We start from the raw sequence: 18,660 nt of genomic DNA on the forward strand, positions 1-18,660 counted from the left end.
TAAACTTAGCAGTAGCGAGACGTTTCGTTAGACAGATTGTATTTTAAATAGGCCGACATTTCTGAGTGTGAAGGTTTCCGAAATGCTTTCAAACATAATTTGAAGCAATGCTGTGCTTAGAAAATAGTGTTATCGATAGGCACATCTACAATTTTAATTCAATACAGTAGCCTACAGAAGAATTGAGCCTAACATATCCTTGCCTCAACGCTCAATAAGAAAGTCCTTTTTCAGCATCTAGTCTTTTCATTTCTCAAAAGATCATTGAAAACAACTTTCTCACACCACAATCACAGAAAATGGCCTAGCGGTAGCCTAGCCTACTCCTTTTTTTTATTCATTTGTAAACCTACAGGTAGCTTACATTGAATTTTTGAACTGAAGTTTACAAAGCACGTAGAATAGCTTTATTATAGGCTACAGTAACTTTCAACAGTAAAAGAGTTGTGGTAGCCTGGTTGCAAACAAAAACACGTAGTTAGCATTTAGAACAGAAATTACTTCAATTTTGCCATTTTCTAATAAATTAGTGATTCCGGTCATGAACTCTGCGAAAAGTTTGACTTCTTTATGCAAAATCTGGTTAGAAGTCACGGCGAGAGATTTGAGATCTTCGATCACTTCCTTCACGTCATCGGTAGTGGTTGCGTTTCTAATCATCTTGAAAGTAAATTAAAAAATTCCATGTAGACTAGATTATACAAAATCGAAAGTTCATGTTATAAAATGTATTAATTTTCCGCTATAGCTCAATTGCACAAACGATCATAGATTAATAAACGGCAAAATAAAATGACATAAACATGCAACTGTCGGAATGTGCGATTGAGCAAAACATTTCAAAGAGGTAGGCACTTTAACAGCACCCACTCGTCGACGAGTGTCTGCTTTTCAATGTAAAATTGCTTTGTGTTTTAGTCACAATTTTCTTTATAAACTCCATTGATTGCAGTCATTAAGATCCTTCTTGCACTCAGTTCAGTTGCAGAAGAAAAAATAGTATTAGCAGAGGGTGGGAATCGAACCCATGCACTCGAAATTACTACTCCTCTGCCCTAACCATTAGGCAACGCTGGTTTTAGCGAAGCATTCAGTTAAATATCTTTGGATCAAAATTTTTCGATCAGAATATCACGTGTCGAGTCACATGACTGAAATCAGCTGAATCGCGATTACGCTTTTCGACGAGTGGGTAATGTTAAAGTGCCCACCTTTCAAAGACAGTTCACCATTCAGCGGCTCTTTGTGGATGAAATAATTCACAGATAACAACATCAACAACAAGTAGAAACTTTATTTTGTTAATCTCGGTGATTGGACCTGCGTCAGTGGTTCAAATCCTCTAGTCTGGTAGTCGAACCCTAATCACCTTTTCTGCAAGGTTACGAGCGTTCAAAACTATAAGAATTTCGAAAATGTTTTGAAACGAAACGAAGAAAACTTCTTTTTCTATAATTTGTTTCGTGTTATTATTCTTTTGAAGAATTTTATTTTGTTCCTTTTCAAGCCGCGTTTTACAAATAGGCTATAGAATTTCGTTTCGTTTAATGTTCACCCAAAAATTGTTTATATATATACTTTGCGGTAATGGTTGGTTGCATGTGCAGGGTTGAGTACTCAGTTACTGAGCTTTGGGGAATGAAAAAACAAAGTTTTTATTATAGGGTACTAAGCCTTTGGCACTAACAAGAGTAGTGTGACCTGTTCCTTTCTCTCGAGTACATTATAGATTGAGTAGGCTACATTATGCCAACTTACACCATACATGCCTTTCTGAAGTATTTAACATTTATTTTTCTTATTGATAACAAATAAAAATAGCAATCACAGTGTTCCATCCAGCCGTTGCAGCCAGTGGAGTGTGTTGTTATTAGGCTCTGTGAGATTAGCATTTACATCTCGGTTGGTAGATAGGACACTGTTGAAGGATGCGTTGTGCGATCTGGTAGGTTAGTTCATATGCATGCAACAAGGCGTTCTGCCAAGGTCCATTAAAACATATCGCTGTTAACATGATCTACTTTAGCATGAAGGCTGTTGAACTTTACTCTACTAACAAAATAGGGAAAGCGGAGAAAAAGTTACTTTTTTGTTTTGTTTTCCATCTCCTGGTCAAACTATAACTTCGATTTCAACAAAATTTCGCCTGTTGGGCCGTCGAGTTTTGGTGTATCATTTGCTAATGATTGTTTTTCAAACATTGAATAAGTTACTATGTTTGTAAATTAAAATTGAATTTAAGGTGTCGTTTTAATTTTTTGCGCCATTAATGAGGTAAGTCGTTAAACTTTAGGGGAAAGTTGTTACAGAGCTATTTCATATAGAAACAATTTTTTTTTTCTAACTTACAGCTAATAAAGCGTAAATTGGTTTTGACCAGGCATGAAATCTTTGTCGAAATAAGTTTTAAAGGGTTCAAAAATTACTCCATCTGAGGCTCGAATTTGTAAAATGAATCGGGAGGGGTTGATAAAGGTATGATGTAATTTCCGGTGCAAAATTTAGTCACTGGAAAGTGCAAATGAGATCATCTACCTCTGAAAATGAAACAAAGAGCTGACACCGTTAATGCGACTTTCAAATTCATCAATCATATCGCGAATAAGCCTACTTTGCTTTCGAGTTTCGAATGATCTGTTGACTTGGTGCTCTAGCTTAAAACCACATAGCATAGCTTAACCACCGAACGGCAGTAGGCCTAAACATGTGCACGTCTTCATAGTCAGCAACAATGATCAAGCGAGTTTGCAGTTTTCACAAATCTAATTTGCTTTTAATGTTACAATTTCTATCACATTGGATATCTTTAGGTACTAAACAACCATATTTTCTGGCATAAAATGAAGGGGTACCACATCACTGGGGTAAAGTTATCTTCTTTACGCCATCTGTTAACGCGTTCATAAAGACCATGATTCTTCCCTAACATGGACAGACACTCATCTGTTGCAACTGAATACAGATTTGATAGGTCCAAATGTGCTTCTAAAAAACTTAAACGAAATTCACAGTACATATATAGGCCTAGCCTATCTCTTGTGTTGTGCCGTGAATGGAGCGTAAAGTGAGAATTTGCTGGCAAATGTTAAAGTCTGGTGTAACTACCCTGATGAACACAGCTAATTGCTCTGTATCCGTAGTGTGAATAAACGTTATAATAAGGCATTTTCTTTGCTAGTAGGCTACTTAAGTTAGGCGACCACCAGGTATTTTCGCCATTTTTGGAATTTGTTCTTGCACAAATAGTATTCTTTTCTGCATTGATGAAGGCCGCAAGAAGAATGGTTGAGGGCCGCGGTTGAGATTGGTCTACTCTAGAGGAAACTACAGCAGGATATTTAACTTGAACAACAGAGATTGAGAAGAGATGTAAAAATTGTAGACTTTTTTTTATTAATACTACAGAACTTTCAAAACGATTGTTTTGGTCAAAACAAAATTAAAAACAACGAGTTTTGTGTCGAAAAGAAATGAGTTCGATATTTTGATAGAAAATACTCGTCAACTTAAATAAATTACAATTTGTCTCATTTATATTTCACAACAAAGAGAAAATGGGCTTTTGTATGAAAGGCAACAGAATCAAGACAAAGTTTTTCGAAAATAATGTAATGTGAAATACACATAAGTAATTTTTAAATCAAATATAGTTATTACTATCTGAATCCTTAACAGCCTGTTTCACCTATACGGATCACCAGAAGTTCTTATTCAAATAGAATAGATTCAAATATATTCTATTTGAATAAGAACTTCTGATGATCCGTATAGGATAGGTGAAACAGGCTGTTAAGGATTCAGATAGTAATAACTATATTTGATTTAATTCGTTCTGCTTTGCTTTTTTGCTTAGCATTGAGCACTTTTTGTAGTATTAATAGTTTTCATTGTTTTTAGAAGTTTTTAGTGTGCCGAGTAAACCACCAGCTTTACCTGTAAGGTGCAAGAAAAGCAATCGATCGTTTCTCCACTGCCAGGTGTACCATTGCTACTTGTAGGAGACGCAGATGTTTCTAATTCTACAAAACATAACTGCCCAATAATCAATATTCAATACAATCTAACAAATACACATATGGTACATCATTAAGGAAATATACAGTATTATAATTCCGACTGTTTGTATGTTGCTAAAACAACGCTGTGTTTCACTCGCCATGTCCCTAGATCAACCAGGAAATATAATAGCATTGATAAAGTATCACTAGTGAGTGCTCAGCGTTTTTTAGTTTGCTTTTTTAGCTTATCTAGGCTGATGCCAGGTGGTTGATGTGGCTGAGATTAAGTCAACGAAAAGATAAAAAAATACAGTCTTCATGTCCAGTTGTCCACCCTACAGACATGTCTTCGATGGTCTTACCAAACACACAGCCACATGATCTTGATCAGTATTGAACCAAATCCTTTCAACTGTCGTGTAGGGGTTCTCATTATTGGGGAACTCAAGAAAAAATTTTGAGAAATTTACTTGAGAAATTATAGCTCGATTATCATCGGTATTAATCAAGGACCATAAAAGACCACGGTTGTGTAACTGATGTTAGACTTCAAGATGATTGAAATTGATTTTGTTGTACGTAAACCTGTAGCTAGTTTAAACTCTACAGCATCAAAATGGAACGATTACATTGATATGAACCTTCAGAACATCCAGCAATGATTTAAGATTCGTATTGACCAATTTTAAACGTTATCGTTGTTGGCTAATGCTTACAATACATAAAGAGAGTATCCTATCATGGATATCTTGACACTACGGGATGCAAAACTCGAAATCTGCCTGTCCATTGGCGTCCAACTAAAGGGCTAACTATGCAATCTACATCGTATTGCACAATGCGGTGTTATTGCATGAGAATGTGTTTTGCACTGGCTGTTTTCACTTGATCGTTTCATTAAAGTGGTATTTGTTATGTTGTTTTTTTTTACAAAAGTATTAATTTCCATAAGTTTATCCCTATTCCATAATAAAGTTACACGGAGAACGGACAAAATAAGAAAAACAACGACCATAGACGTACTGTACATTACCTTGGCTAACATGTAGGCCTACACAAAACAAAAATAATGCACATCAATATCATTGGACAATTAGATATTATAACTACAACTTGTAACCACAATCAAGTGATGACATGAATTCAAATATTCGCAGTTTTGCATGAACTACCACTCATAAGCTTGCGAACTATTCGAGCCATCTTCGCGGGTTCCTCGCGCCTGGGAGCGTTCAAACGTTTATTTTATGAAAATGTTCACGTTACCAAACCCACGCTCTGCTTTTGTTCGCGCTGTTAAGAATGCCGCAGAGACGTCATTCGGCTTGCAGGCTGATGAAGCTTGTCTCATAGGCCACCATAACTTTGAATTGATTGTAAAACTTTGTATTGTTTCGCCAAAAATGAACTAAAATGAGCCAAAAATGACGAGTGGTGGTTCACGCAAGACTGCGACTACTTGAATTTATGTCATCACTTAATTGTGGTATGAGCTACAATTGCTGTCTCGATTTGTTGTCAGTCGCTTGATTGCAAAAATCAATTACCTGGGCTCACCACTAGGAGGTTGACAACATTTGTAGTTATAATATCTAATTGTCCAATGATATTGATTTGCATTATTTTTGTTTTGTGCATATGTTAGCCAAGGTAATGCACAATATGGCAATAATCGTTGTTTTTTGTCCGTTCTTCAAGTAAATTTTTTGTGTAATTGGCAATAAACTTATGAAATAATAATACTTTTGTCGAAAACATAACAAATACCACTGAAACGATTAAGTGAAAACAGCCAGTGCAAAACAAACATTCTCATGCAGTAACACGGCATTGTTCAATACAATGTAGACATCATAGTTATAGCCCTTCAGTTGGACTGGCAGATTTCGAGTTTCGCATCCCGTAGTGTCAAGATATCCCTGTATCCTATTAACCAAGTTTTTCATACTGTTGCTAGTGCATCAAAATTATCAGCACTTCTTACTGCCATAGTAGGGTATTAACTTACTCGAACAACGGAATCCATCGCTATCGCATTCATCTTTACACGAAAAGTTGTAGTTGTTACACGTTTGACTAAAGTCACTCCGCAAATCACAATTGCATCCGCATCCAAGACATCCTTTCAAGCAATAATATAATTATTTCATAACTGAACAGCTCATTGATAGAAGGTACATGTACCCTCGGAAAGAGAGAGCTTCTTTTACAAGTTAACTATGTCAGTGTGGTTTAAACCATTAACGCAAAATCGGTCATCAAAGTTGACAGTGTGAAATTTATATTGTATACTGGGTGCTGAGTGTTGGTGCAGGCAAATTACATTTCCCACTAAACATCACGGAAATAATGAACGTCTTTGATGTGCATTTAATGTTATTGTATAAATTACATCCCGTTGAATGGCAGTTGCTGGATGTTATCGCTGTTTTCCTTTACAATTCTGCTGATGATATCATTTAAGCTACCAGAGCTAACTAGTAAGATATTTTTTATAACAAGGTAAGCAGCAATTCTTGTTGTTATCTTTGTTTATGCTTCTAGGAGAGAATAGTAGGGGATATATTGTATTGATACCCCATCGTCAGAAGTGAGCCTACATAAACCGGATCCTGATCGGATCTGGATTTTGTTTTTTTACAAAGAAGATCCGAATTGGATCCGGATCCTAGACTTTCATAAATGTTTTTTAATTATGTACACAAAGATAAAAAATTTTAATGAGCTTCTGGCGACATTTCTAAACTTGTAAAAAGTTTGGAACCACTTCGTTAGTGAGCTATAGTGGAAACACTGACATTGTAGTCAGGTTAAAGTTGATGTTAAAAAGTCATAGTTTTCCCCAAACTCTAACCATTAGTTTTGCTTATTGCATGTTTACTGCAGTATGTGTTGAAAATGTTTAATGCTAGAGAGATTAACATGCATATGTTACAAAGTAAGCTACTAGACTTACCTTAAGTTTTATTTCATTGTTAAGCTTACAGCACATGTTTTAGTTATTGCTTTGCTATGCACTGACTGGTTATTTCAGCAACTAGGCTATTATAGTGCTTGTGTCAAGTAGTACATAATTAGGCATTTGATCGAAGATAACACATTCCAAGTCAAGATACTTGTTCTGTGGGAACCAAAAGTGCTATAAGAGCTGATCAGTCACCCAGTACGCTTTGAGCGTGCTAGAAGAGGCTGAAACAACAAGCATTGAGTCCCACATTATTCAAAATCAACTCAGATGGTGCTGGCATGTAGTGCGAATACCAGATCAGTGTCTTCCCAAGCAAATATTTTACTCGGAATTGGCTAAGGGTAAGCGTTCGATATGTAGACAAAAGAAGCAGTATAAAGACTCACTGAAGAGCAATCTTAAAATGTGTAACATCAATTTCACAAACTAGGAGGAAACCGCAGAAGATAGGCTGCTCTGGAGATCTGCCACTCATGAAGGTGTTTCCACGTTTGAGAAGAGCAGATCTCAAAGGTTAAAAGAAAAAAGAATGCAAAGAAAAGAACGACAATCACACTCACAACCAACTCTCTCAAAGGATCTTAAAAGTACCAAATGTAACCCAACTTTAAAAGCCAGGATTGGACTCATTAGCCATTTAAGAACTCACCGCCAGCTTTTTTTTGCGAAGGCCATCATCCCCGAAGACGAAGAATAGCCATCGCGCTGGTGTACGCTGGTAGGCTGAGCACCATGCACCAATTAAACAGTAAGCAACTGAATTTCATGAATCATTTTGTAAACTACTTTTACAAAAAATGTGAATCTGTCGGGTGGAGAAAGACTTTTATAATAAAATTTCAGACATAAAATGACTTCGGATCTGTTTCTGATGCAAATCTGAGATATTTAGAAATTGCCAGATTGGGATCTCAAAAATCAAAAACAAAATCTGATCAGAATCCTAAAAGTCTTAAATCCGTAGGACACCTCTGATCATTGTATCGACTGTTTCCCAGAATACGTCTAATGTATGTTGAAACAGCTATCGCCTGAGCTAAATAGCATAAACCTAATAATTTCAAAAAGGACTACTGTGCCCTGGTAAATAAAAATGTTATTACGTTGATTTTTTTTTATGCAATTCGGTACGTAATTAGGCTTTCGTTAAAAGCTAGGCCTAGCCTACTTCAGAAACAAAATAATATGTCTGGTCACTTGAAAGAAGTATTGTCTTGAAAAAAATACTTTCATGTTGTTTTCCAAAATCTTTAACAGCAGAGCTGTTATCAATTTTGTTTAAAAAAGACCTTTCATTATTTATTATGGCTAAAATAAACGTTCCTATTTCATAAACAATAAATGTTTGTTTTCAATCTCTGTAAACAATAAACGATCTTTCAATTGAGCATGAAGTAGCAAAAATTATGCCAAAAATTTTTAGAGCTTTTTTATTTTTTGCCCACTATTTTGAGCAAATGGGTTAGGGTATGCAAATAATTGCATACCTGTGGCTACAGATATTAGTCCAGGGATGGAGGAACCACGTGGGCCTCGTGGGCCTGGGCCCACCTACTTTATTTTGTGAGTGGGCCTGGCCCACCCACTTTTAAAAGCTAATTTCTTTGAAAAGGTAGCGAAAACGGCAAATCAGAGAGGGAGTTCCAAAAAAAGGTCTTCACTCATTTGATACACAGTAGTTTGATCATCTTTGATAGCTCAATGATGAAATCCAATCTTCAAACTTTTCTGTTGAGTCCATTATTGATGTGCAGCACGTGTGGGTGTAGTTGCGTGTGACTGGTGGAGCAATCTATCAATCAATATAATTATTCTCTATGCTCTCTATGGTTAGAACAGTGATATGATGCACGTAGCCTACTTTATAATGCTGCATATTATTACTCCCAGGTGGTATTATAACTGTGTGTGTATTGTTGCCTTTTTATTTGTGTGTACATCGCCACATTTTGTACAGCGCTACAGTAGAGCAATTCAACAATTTTGCAATTTTTTTAGACCAAATCCGGCCCAAAAATGGAAAATTTTGCCTGTTGGCACGAAAAGCAATTATGAAAACGCGATGTGTAAACCAGGGGTCGGCAGCCTTTTTCTAACAGAAGGCCAAAGCCAAACTTTACATGGTCTTGGCGGGCCTTAGCCTATTAATACTAGTTTTGATAGATTCAGAGGTATGATTTCAAGGAGTTGTCGTAGCCTAATGCCTTCAGAATATCGGCTAGTAATATCCTTGACGGGAATCAGCTGAAGAAATTCTTAAACATAAAAATCTTTGTTTACTGCACGCACAAGTAGGCTACTGCCAGCTCAGCTGTAGGCTTATCTGTCTTGTCAGTGCTCTCATCTATTGCCATTGCGAAGAACTGTAGATACAATAACTTTTTGCTAGATGTTACGTTCTCCGATATCTCTTCTTTTCCTCGAGTTACCGTTCTTGTTGAAAGAGTTAACCTAGGCCTATATCTGAAAAGTAGTTTTTTTTTTCTATGGACATATGTTTTCAATAGCATCCATCTTATACCTTTTCCCAAATTCTCCATCACTATACGATTTCTTGTCTTTTGCTATTGATTGTGCTACCTTGTAGCTAGCAAAAGAATTTTCTAATTCATTGGTTTTCCTTTCCTTTGTAACAGAGAAATTTGCTGTTTCAAAGCTATTTTTGAGTAGATTAACTTTGACGTTCCTTGTTTGATCCATTAACTTGGAAAAAATATTATGTTTTGTATCATAATGGCGCATTATGTTGAGTTTTTTGTTTATTTGGATTAATAATAAGTTTTGTATCCAATAAAACTTGGAAAAAATAACATGTTTTGTATCATAATGGCGCTTTATGTTGAGTTCTCTGTTTATACAAACAGAAACGCTGCAAATCAAAGACGTGGGCCTACTAAAATGATTAATGAAAAGTACTTGTTCTTCCATTCGATTATATTGTAATAAACCACTGGCCTGGCCACATATTATTATAATTTGGGAGCGGAGAGCTGGATGATTTTCCTTGGCGGGTCGTAGGTTGCCGACTTCTGGTGTAAACGATTTCAAATATATAGATAGCCTATGCAACATTGTAATGGGGGTCTGGGGAGCTTCGCCCCCTAGAAGTTGGATTGACTTTGACTGCTGCGCCTCTGGGCCCACCTACTTTTGAAATGGTTCCTCCATCCCTGAATAGTATCCTATTATTAAGTTGTAGCATACAACAATATAAGAATATATATTAAATGTTGCGTATTATTTAAGAGAAAAAACATATAGGCTAATTTATTTTTTTGAAAACTTTTACAATAGTATATTTCATCAGATTGTAGCCTATTCATTTAACAGCTTTCCAAACGGCATAAAACTGCATAAAATCTAGAGTGAATAATGTTGAATAAAATAAGCAATAGCCTACATCTTGTTACTTTGGGCAGTTGCATGAAGAAATTGACCAGCTTCAAACAATTTGATAATTTGTGGGTATTAAATAAGCATGGTAGACTACTGTTGCGTAAATAAACGTAAACGAAATAAGGGATATGAAGCAACCATACCGTGTTAATTTGAGTATTTTTATGAAAACTTGTTTGCTTAAAATGCAAACTCATTTTGTATTTTGTGGCTGTCAAAATCAACAAGATACAGTTTTAAATACAGGTAAGTTACATAAAGTTAAGTAAAAACGCCTATTTTAGTCGCTGTACAAAACATAATACACATGACATGAATGTGCCAAAGAAAAATTCTACATTAGGCTACATGAGTTGTGCAACTTGTAACGTCTTAGTTAATTTAATGTTAAAGCTTCTTGTTTAGCACCCTTTGCCCAAATAATAGTCAATTTTTGCTCAAATTACCAAATATTTTTTTACAGCAAGGAGGCAGTTGCCTCCTGTGCATCTTGGCTCGTACGCTGACGTAGAGTGTGCATTTTTTGTCTGTTGCAGTAAGCTACTCACTGTCACAGTATCAAAACTACCATTAATCAGTGAATTTCTCAATGCGACCAGATGCCCTAATTCTAACTGCAAGTTCAATCTGTTTAAGACATAGCCTAGGCTAATTTGGAGAAAACAAATTGGACATATTTTTTTAAAATGTTAACTATAACAGTAATCTATTCAACGCTCATCTTTGTTGCAACGCAATTATTAAAATTTACCTTGCGACGATGAATTCGCCGTTAAGTTGTGAATAAGACAAGCAAGTCCCAACGTTGTTAGCTCTTCATCGCAGTTATCTCCCAACACAAACCAATTGTTGTCGTCACCAGCAATGCGTTTCAAATAATCCTCTTGAATCATGTCCCGATTTCCAGCTACCGCCGTAGTGAATCCATTCTTCCTATAGTCAATTTGATAAGAAGTTCTGCTTTTAGTGGCTAAATTGTGATTTTAGTTCCTGCTGTGTCATCAAGAAACAGTCAACAAATGGTTTAGTATGTAATGTAAAACGGATCATAAGCGTTGATGACATAAAAAATGTGACATGAAATGTTGTGTCACCTCCATGTCTTTCTTACATTAATCAAGAACAATTAAGAAGATTCCGGCTTAAAATGGCAAATACCAACGATACTGTAATATTGCCCAGTGATTCCCAACCATCTGGGCAGTAGGCTACTATAGGCTAGTATTGCCCAGTGGATGCCGCGTAACTCTGGGGTGCCAATTACAGTATAATACTCGGAGATGCCACAAACTATTTGTCATATTTCTTTTTTATATGTCTGTCTTCTCTATTTCCAAAACAAATAAAAACATAAAGATATTCTTCCATTAATTACACAGCATCTCGAATCTTTGTAGAAAAAGCTGAGAATTATTTTCCAAAAATGTAAAATGAAAATTATACATAGGTAAAAGATCCATTTTTATCATCGGACTCTTGGGATGGACGACAAGTGGCTCCTCGTGCCTCATCCTGTGAATAACATCTGCACCCAAGCAGATGCCAAACGAAACTTGTCAACCAAGAGCCTCCACCCGGACGGCACAGCTGCAAGGGGCAATGGACAAGTTCAGACGCCCCACCATTCTGCAGCTCAACATAGAAAGCTACACAACAAGCAAGATCAAAGTTTGTTTGTTTGTTTTATTATCTTTATCCTGCATTGCGGGAAAGCGGACTTGAGCGCTATGCATCGGTGTACGCCTTCCGACGTACACCTGACCCACGCTGCAGCCGACAGCAATGTCTGTTTCCGGTTGTCTGCTCTACTTATGACTTAAATTTGGTACTACCCATTACTCGAAATCGATCACTGGGTAGAGGCAATTATCGTAAAGTTTCTTGCCCAGAGAAACAACAGCAAGTGCGGGTGGCTGGAGTCGAACATGCAAGATCTCGACTGCGACCCCAACGCGCTAACCACTCGGCCACTGCTGCCGATCGAACCAGTTGTGGAGCAGCTTGCCCATACCAACCGGGCACTCGTCATCCTCCTCCAAGAGACCCACTGTACCTCTGCAGATAGGCTAGCTATTCCCAACTACACGCTAGCCGGGTCTACCTTAAGCAGGAAGCACGGCATTGCCACGTTTGTGCATGAGAGCCTGAAGTGGACCTTTGTCGACCAATCTCCAATTGAAGCTGAGATTGAGTGGGTGTGCATTTGTATCTCAGACTACAACATCGTCAACATCGTCAACATCTACAAGCCTCCACCCTCGCGAACGTTGCCAACATCCCTTCCAACGTTCCCCTCCCCCAGTCTCTACGCTGGCGATTTCAACTGCCAGCACATCGACTGGGGCTACAACAACACAAGCAGTGACGGAGAATTGCTGGCTGACTGGGCCTCTACAAACCATCTTGCCCTCCTATTCAACCCAAAGGAACCAGCCAGTTTCCATTCCGGCCGCTGGGGAACAGGGAGAAACCCTGACTTGGCCTTCGTGAGTGTCGACAGCTCTCTTCCAGACAGACGTGTGCTTGAAAAGTTTCCGCGGTCCCAACACCGGCCGTCCCTCATCATCGCCCTAAAACTTGTGGCTCCTGTCCCGAGTTCACCGGTGAAGCGATGGAACTTCAAAAAAGCCGATTGGAATCAATACAGCTACTTGACCAATGAGTCTGCTGCAAAGTTACCATCACGAAACATGCAAGGCAGACGAGGCAAACCAGGACTTCTGCAATGCCATAATAACTGCGGCAAAAGCCACAACACCACGTGGCCATCGAACCAGCTATACACCATGCTGGGACTCTGAGTGTGAAGCTTTCTATCGCTCCTACCTAGGCGCCACAAGTGGTGCGGCTTCTAACACCGCCACCACCAGACTACTTGAGCGGCTGGACACAAAGAAGCTTGAGCGATGGAACGAAGCAGTCCAAACCATCGACTTCTCACACTCAAGCCGCAAAGCATGGAGCATCATCAACAACCTCACTGGGCGCTCAGCAAACTCCCCTCGTCAGTGCCCCGTTTCTGCCAATGCCATCGCTTCCCAGCTAGTGCAGAACGGGGTCTACAAGACAAAGGACCGCAAGGCATCTCGCCTTGTCGCCAAGGAAGTATCTGCCCTTTGGCGAGTGGAAACACCACAAGAGGAAGCAATCTATGGAGACTTCACCCCAGAGGAATTTGCCACCGCCCTCCGCCTAGTGAAACCACACAAGTCTCCAGGGCCAGATAAGATCTGCCTGAGCTTGTGCTCCATGCTGGCCATGCCCTCAAGTCCTGGTTACGTAAATTCCTCTCTTCCTGCCTGCACCACCTCACAATCCCAAAAATCTGGAGAAGAGCTTTAGTCGTTGCGATTCCTAAGCCTCAAAAGCCACCAGAAGACCCAAAGAATTATCGTCCGATATCCCTCCTCTGTGTTCCTTTCAAGATCTTCGAAAGACTGATCTACGCACGCATCAACCCAATCATCGACCCGCTCCTTCCAAAAGAGCAAGCTAGGTTTCGCCGCGGAAAATCCCTCGTAGATCAGGTCACACTCTTAACTCAAGACATCGAGGATTGCTTTGAGGCAAAAAAGAAGGCCGGCGCTGTCTTTCTAGATCTTACAGCTGCCTATGACACCGTATGGCATCGCGGCCTTACTTGCAAGCTGCTTCGCCTTCTTCCTGACCGACATATGGTTCATATGATTATGGAACTTGTCAGGAATCGAAGCTTCACCCTCACCACCGGTAGCTCACGGCGAAGCAGACTGAGACGCCTGAAAAACGGCGTCCCACAGGGATCAGTCCTGGCTCCACTTCTTTTCAACATCTACACCCACGACCTGCCAATTACGGTCTCTCCAAATATGCTTATGCAGGGATATCTAGAACAACGGGATTGCTGACTTTGCAAATTTCGATAAAGCGATGGACACTAGAAGGGTCAGCGCTGTTAACGCCCGAAAATGAAAAAGGCGAAAGCGCCTGTCAATTACGCTGTTGAGAAGTCGCCCTTTCTAGATATCCCTGCTGTGAAGCTAAAATAAGGTCTTGAAAGTGGGCACTCCTAGGCATCTTCCCTAGCAACGCCCATAGCAACAACTAATGGCTGGCCTTGTCTATAACTTAAGATCATCATTTTAAAGCAAACTTTTGCTGTTAGTCATCCAAGACTATTGAGTATTGAACACAGCTTTAGTTTTCATATTTAATTGATTATTGCATCACTTTTGGGAAAGTTTTAGTCATCAAAAATGAGAAATAAAAAAAACATGAAAAGAAGTAAGAAAATTCAATTTTGTGGTATTGCTAAACAAAGAAAGTTGGATAAGGTTGGTTGTAAGTCTAACAATGGTGGTAGATTTGATGAACTGTTACTGTAACACAAGTGTAACCTTTCCTGTAACACCAGAAAGCCATCCAACAACAGAAGATCAAAGCCCTTTTTGTCAACCTTTTACTTCAGCAAAAAAAATTAGGAAAACAAGACAGTGGCAAAATCTCTGCATATTCAGAAATCTACCAAATACTCGACAAGTTTTGACTTGACAAATCAAGAAAAAGAAGCTTTGCAGGAGAAAAACATTAAAAGCACTTAAGAAAAAATTACAAACCTAAGCAGAGGCAAAAAAAGGGTCTACAAATGATAAAGGAGGCTTTAAGGTGTTGAAAATGTTTATTGTTGTGTTTCGTAAAATGTAATTTTTGACCAAGTACCAAATTTTAATCCTAAATATCTCTTTCATTTATTTACCAATCGCTTTCAAATTTTTAACACTATCAGACAGAGTAAACATGCAAAGCCTCTGGTCAAAGAATTTTGGAAATTTTGTCCATGATGCTGTCGGCACCCATTTGTTTCATGTCCGAGGATCAAATTTTTTGAAAAAATGCAACAATTGCAACAACAAATTTTGAGAAAATAACTTTTTTTATTTTCTCAATATATCTTCATTTCCTTCCATAGAGCTTCAGTCTTGATACTTATAAACATTCTGTTAAAATTTGATTCAAATCCAGTAAGTGGTATTAAAAATATTTGTGTTTAAAATTTGTGTATTTTTCACCACTTGGTGGCGGTTTGGGGAAAAACGGCTACATTTTCAATTTTTTTTTGCTTTTTTTAAATTATTTCATCTTCAAGCATCATTTTAAAAACAAGAAATGGGTTGTATGTTGAGAAATCCACATTTTAGTTTGTGTAGTAGGCTAATGATGCAGTAACCCTCCTATTGTCCACTTCAAAACAGAGTCAGCAATCCCGTTGTTCTAGATATCCCTGGCTTATGCGGACGACCTGGCAACTCTCCACTCCACAAAGTCGTGGGAAAATCTAGAAGACACCTTGAGCCAGGACATGAAAACTCTCTCAGCCTATCTCCAGAACTGGTGACTGAAACTCAGCGAAACCAAAACTGTGGCAGCAGCTTTCCACCTCCATAATCTGGAAGCTGATTGTGAGCTACATGTCCAGAACAACGGAAAATCTCTGTCCTTCTGCCCTGAACCAAGATATCTTGGGGTAACACTAGACAGATTGCTCACATACCGCAACCATTTGGTGTCACTGCGCAAGAAACTCACATCCCGCGCTGCGCTACTTAAGCGCCTGGCAGGCTCTAGCTGGGGGCGAGGGCTGACACTTTGCGTATAGCAGCCTTAGCCCTTCTCTACTCTTCAGCAGAGTACTGTGCACCTGTTTGGTGCCGCAGTGCTCACTGCCATAACATCGACACTGCCATAAACAGCGCCCTGCGCACAGTGACCGGATGCCTGCGTCCCACACCATTGGACAATCTCCCCATTCTCGCTGGCATCCAACCCGCTGAGCTTTGTCGCGAAGAAAAGCCACTCTGTCCCTCGGTCGACGGGCACTGGAGCCTAACCACCTTCTCCACCACAAGATCTCTGCTCTCCAAACGAGCACCCCCGTCGACTGAAATCAAGATACCCATTCGTGCCAGCCGCTCAACTTCTGATCAGCGAAGCTGATGTACAAGACATCTCTGCGGCTGCTTGGGCGGACCATAAATGAAGTTCTGAATGGAAGTCAACCGCCACCAGGCTCTATTCGTTCATCCCCGACGCCGACACACACACACCCCATCGGTCTAACACTACCAAGACAGGCATGGGTGCGCCTCAACCGTCTCCGTACGGGCGTCGGACTTTTCCGCTCAACTATGCACCAATGGGGAATGGCCTCTTCCTCCTCCTGTGAATGTGGTGCCGAGGAACAGACCGCAGACCACATCACCAATGACTGCTCCATCTTCAAGCCACCTAACGGAGTGGAAGGTCTGCGTGTCATGGATGATGAAACCAAAGACTGATGGCTGCTCTCTAGTAGCCTTCCAGTGTAGTCCTGGAACATCGTGAATCTGGGGTGGTAAAAGGATAGACCCTTGGCCCCAGACGCTCACACGACGACGACGACGACCGGACTCTTATGTTCTTTTGAACCTCAAAGAGGAAGAAGAACTGACAGACATACGTAACGGCGAAAATATGAAGCTTATACACAGGAAGGTTCTACATGAGTTCTGGATAAAAATTCGAAATAAATATCCTTGCATTGGAGACAAGGCTTTGGTGATTTTATTACAGCTTTTCTCATACCTGTACGAGATTGGATTTCCGTTGTGACGAACACCAAAACAGAAAATTAAAAGGATACTCATAGGGAAGGAAGAAATGAGAATATCTTCATCGAACGTGCACCCAAGTATAAGCTAAATAGGAGTCTAACACAAAACTAAGAACAAATTCCACACTGACTTTGAAATAATTAAACTATAGCCTGCTTCGCTTTCTTTAATACCGTTTCAGAGTGGCATTCAATCCAAGTAAAACTGCTGTATTACTTTATTTATGTTGATTTTTGAAGTTGTTGTTATTAATTGGCTTTCCTAAAGGCACAACAAGCGAACGTGTCCGCTTTTGACACTGCATTAGAGCTGAAAATCAAGCAGAAAACTATGATTATGAATACCATTTTTTAAAGTCTTGGGCATGAAACGGTTAAGGTTTGTTCCAACAAACTGCTGCATGGGTGCCATAAAAAATTTTTCTCTTCTGTAGGGTGCCGCAAGCCAAAAAACGTTGGGAACCACTGGTATAGCTTGTGGCCTAAATTAACGAAACAACATTCGACCGAGTGCATTTCTTGTTTTCGTATCAATGTTAATTATTATCTACTGTAATTTTATTGTTTCTCAATTAAACTAAAAAATTGTACGCTTTAGCAGAATATCATTGCTCTAGCAAAAAACGTTTAAATAATTCTGTACCCTTGTAAAGCCACGTGGTTGCCATTTCTTAAGTTATTTCAGTATTTTTTAAGTGATTGACACAGTTACTATCACATACAAAAACAATAAGCCTAACTAAATATGCTTACTTGGCTGATATCGACATATTTAAATAACAGGAAGCAGATTGGTTGGATGTCATGTTTGCTAGAAAGATCACCATCTTCAATGGATTTGTTTCATCATGACTAACCAACAGGGTTAAGAAAAAGCTCGAATTTAAACGAAGAGAGTTAGAAATCTCACTGACGTTCCTCACAGTTTTTCGTATTGATGGGAAGATGTCTATAAAGAACAAAACCAAAAACTTAAATCATATTATGGCTCCTTAGTCGAGCAACTTTGAAGAAGTATTTAAAAACTTTTTGATATGCATGTTTCTGATGACACACTCTGTCATATTGATACCACGCATGTAGAGGCCTATTCATTGGCTGTAGTGGTTGTTATATAACCTTTTTTGTAAAATTTTGCAGTATGCATAATTGCATATAGGCCTACAGTATAAACTTTTAAAATTCTTGCGGCCACTTAAAAAGATAATCAGTGTAAAAACATTTAAATAAAATACATTCTTGCAAAGAAACGTTGGCAAAAAAGCGATAAATTTTCATATTAATTCATAGCGACTTATGCAGTCAGAATTTGCCTGAGGTTATTCTGTACAGCGGATTACTCCAACCTCATGTTCTGTAGGCTACCGTATTTTCGCTTTCCATTCTGTGGTGATGCACAAATAGGATAATAAAAAGCTTCTTTTATCCCAACACCATATTGCAATAACAAGTTTCAGTTTTGAAATCAATGAAAGTGTGGATTTATAGTAGGCTACGGTAGTTGTAAGCTGAAAGAAAATAAAACTTGGATGTAAAATATTTTTCATTTGCTGTTAGTAATGTTGTAACAAAATTTGCAATGTTTATGCGAGGAACTCATTTCAGGTGTAAAATTAAACAAAGATTCCTATAAAGTGAATACTCCCATTCCTTACCATAAACTACGCCAA

The 18,660-nt window shown here is 38.8% G+C and overlaps 1 protein-coding gene across 1 annotated transcript in view; it reads right to left on the bottom strand.

The window, feature by feature from the left end:
* Positions 1 to 429: 429 nt before the first annotated feature.
* LOC145773805 (uncharacterized) overlaps positions 430 to 18,660 on the bottom strand; it is a 35,208-nt gene continuing 16,977 nt past the window's right edge. The window contains exons 7-11 of the mRNA XM_082584933.1: positions 17,744 to 17,939; positions 11,114 to 11,295; positions 6,007 to 6,120; positions 3,934 to 4,019; positions 430 to 660 (exon numbers count right to left, since the gene is read on the bottom strand). Coding sequence (XP_082441059.1) covers positions 430 to 660; positions 3,934 to 4,019; positions 6,007 to 6,120; positions 11,114 to 11,295; positions 17,744 to 17,939 — 809 coding nt within the window. The remainder of the gene's footprint in view (positions 661 to 3,933; positions 4,020 to 6,006; positions 6,121 to 11,113; positions 11,296 to 17,743; positions 17,940 to 18,660) is intronic.

Source organism: Aplidium turbinatum, chromosome 7 (assembly GCF_918807975.1).
Source record: "Aplidium turbinatum chromosome 7, kaAplTurb1.1, whole genome shotgun sequence".
NCBI lineage: Eukaryota > Metazoa > Chordata > Ascidiacea > Aplousobranchia > Polyclinidae > Aplidium > Aplidium turbinatum.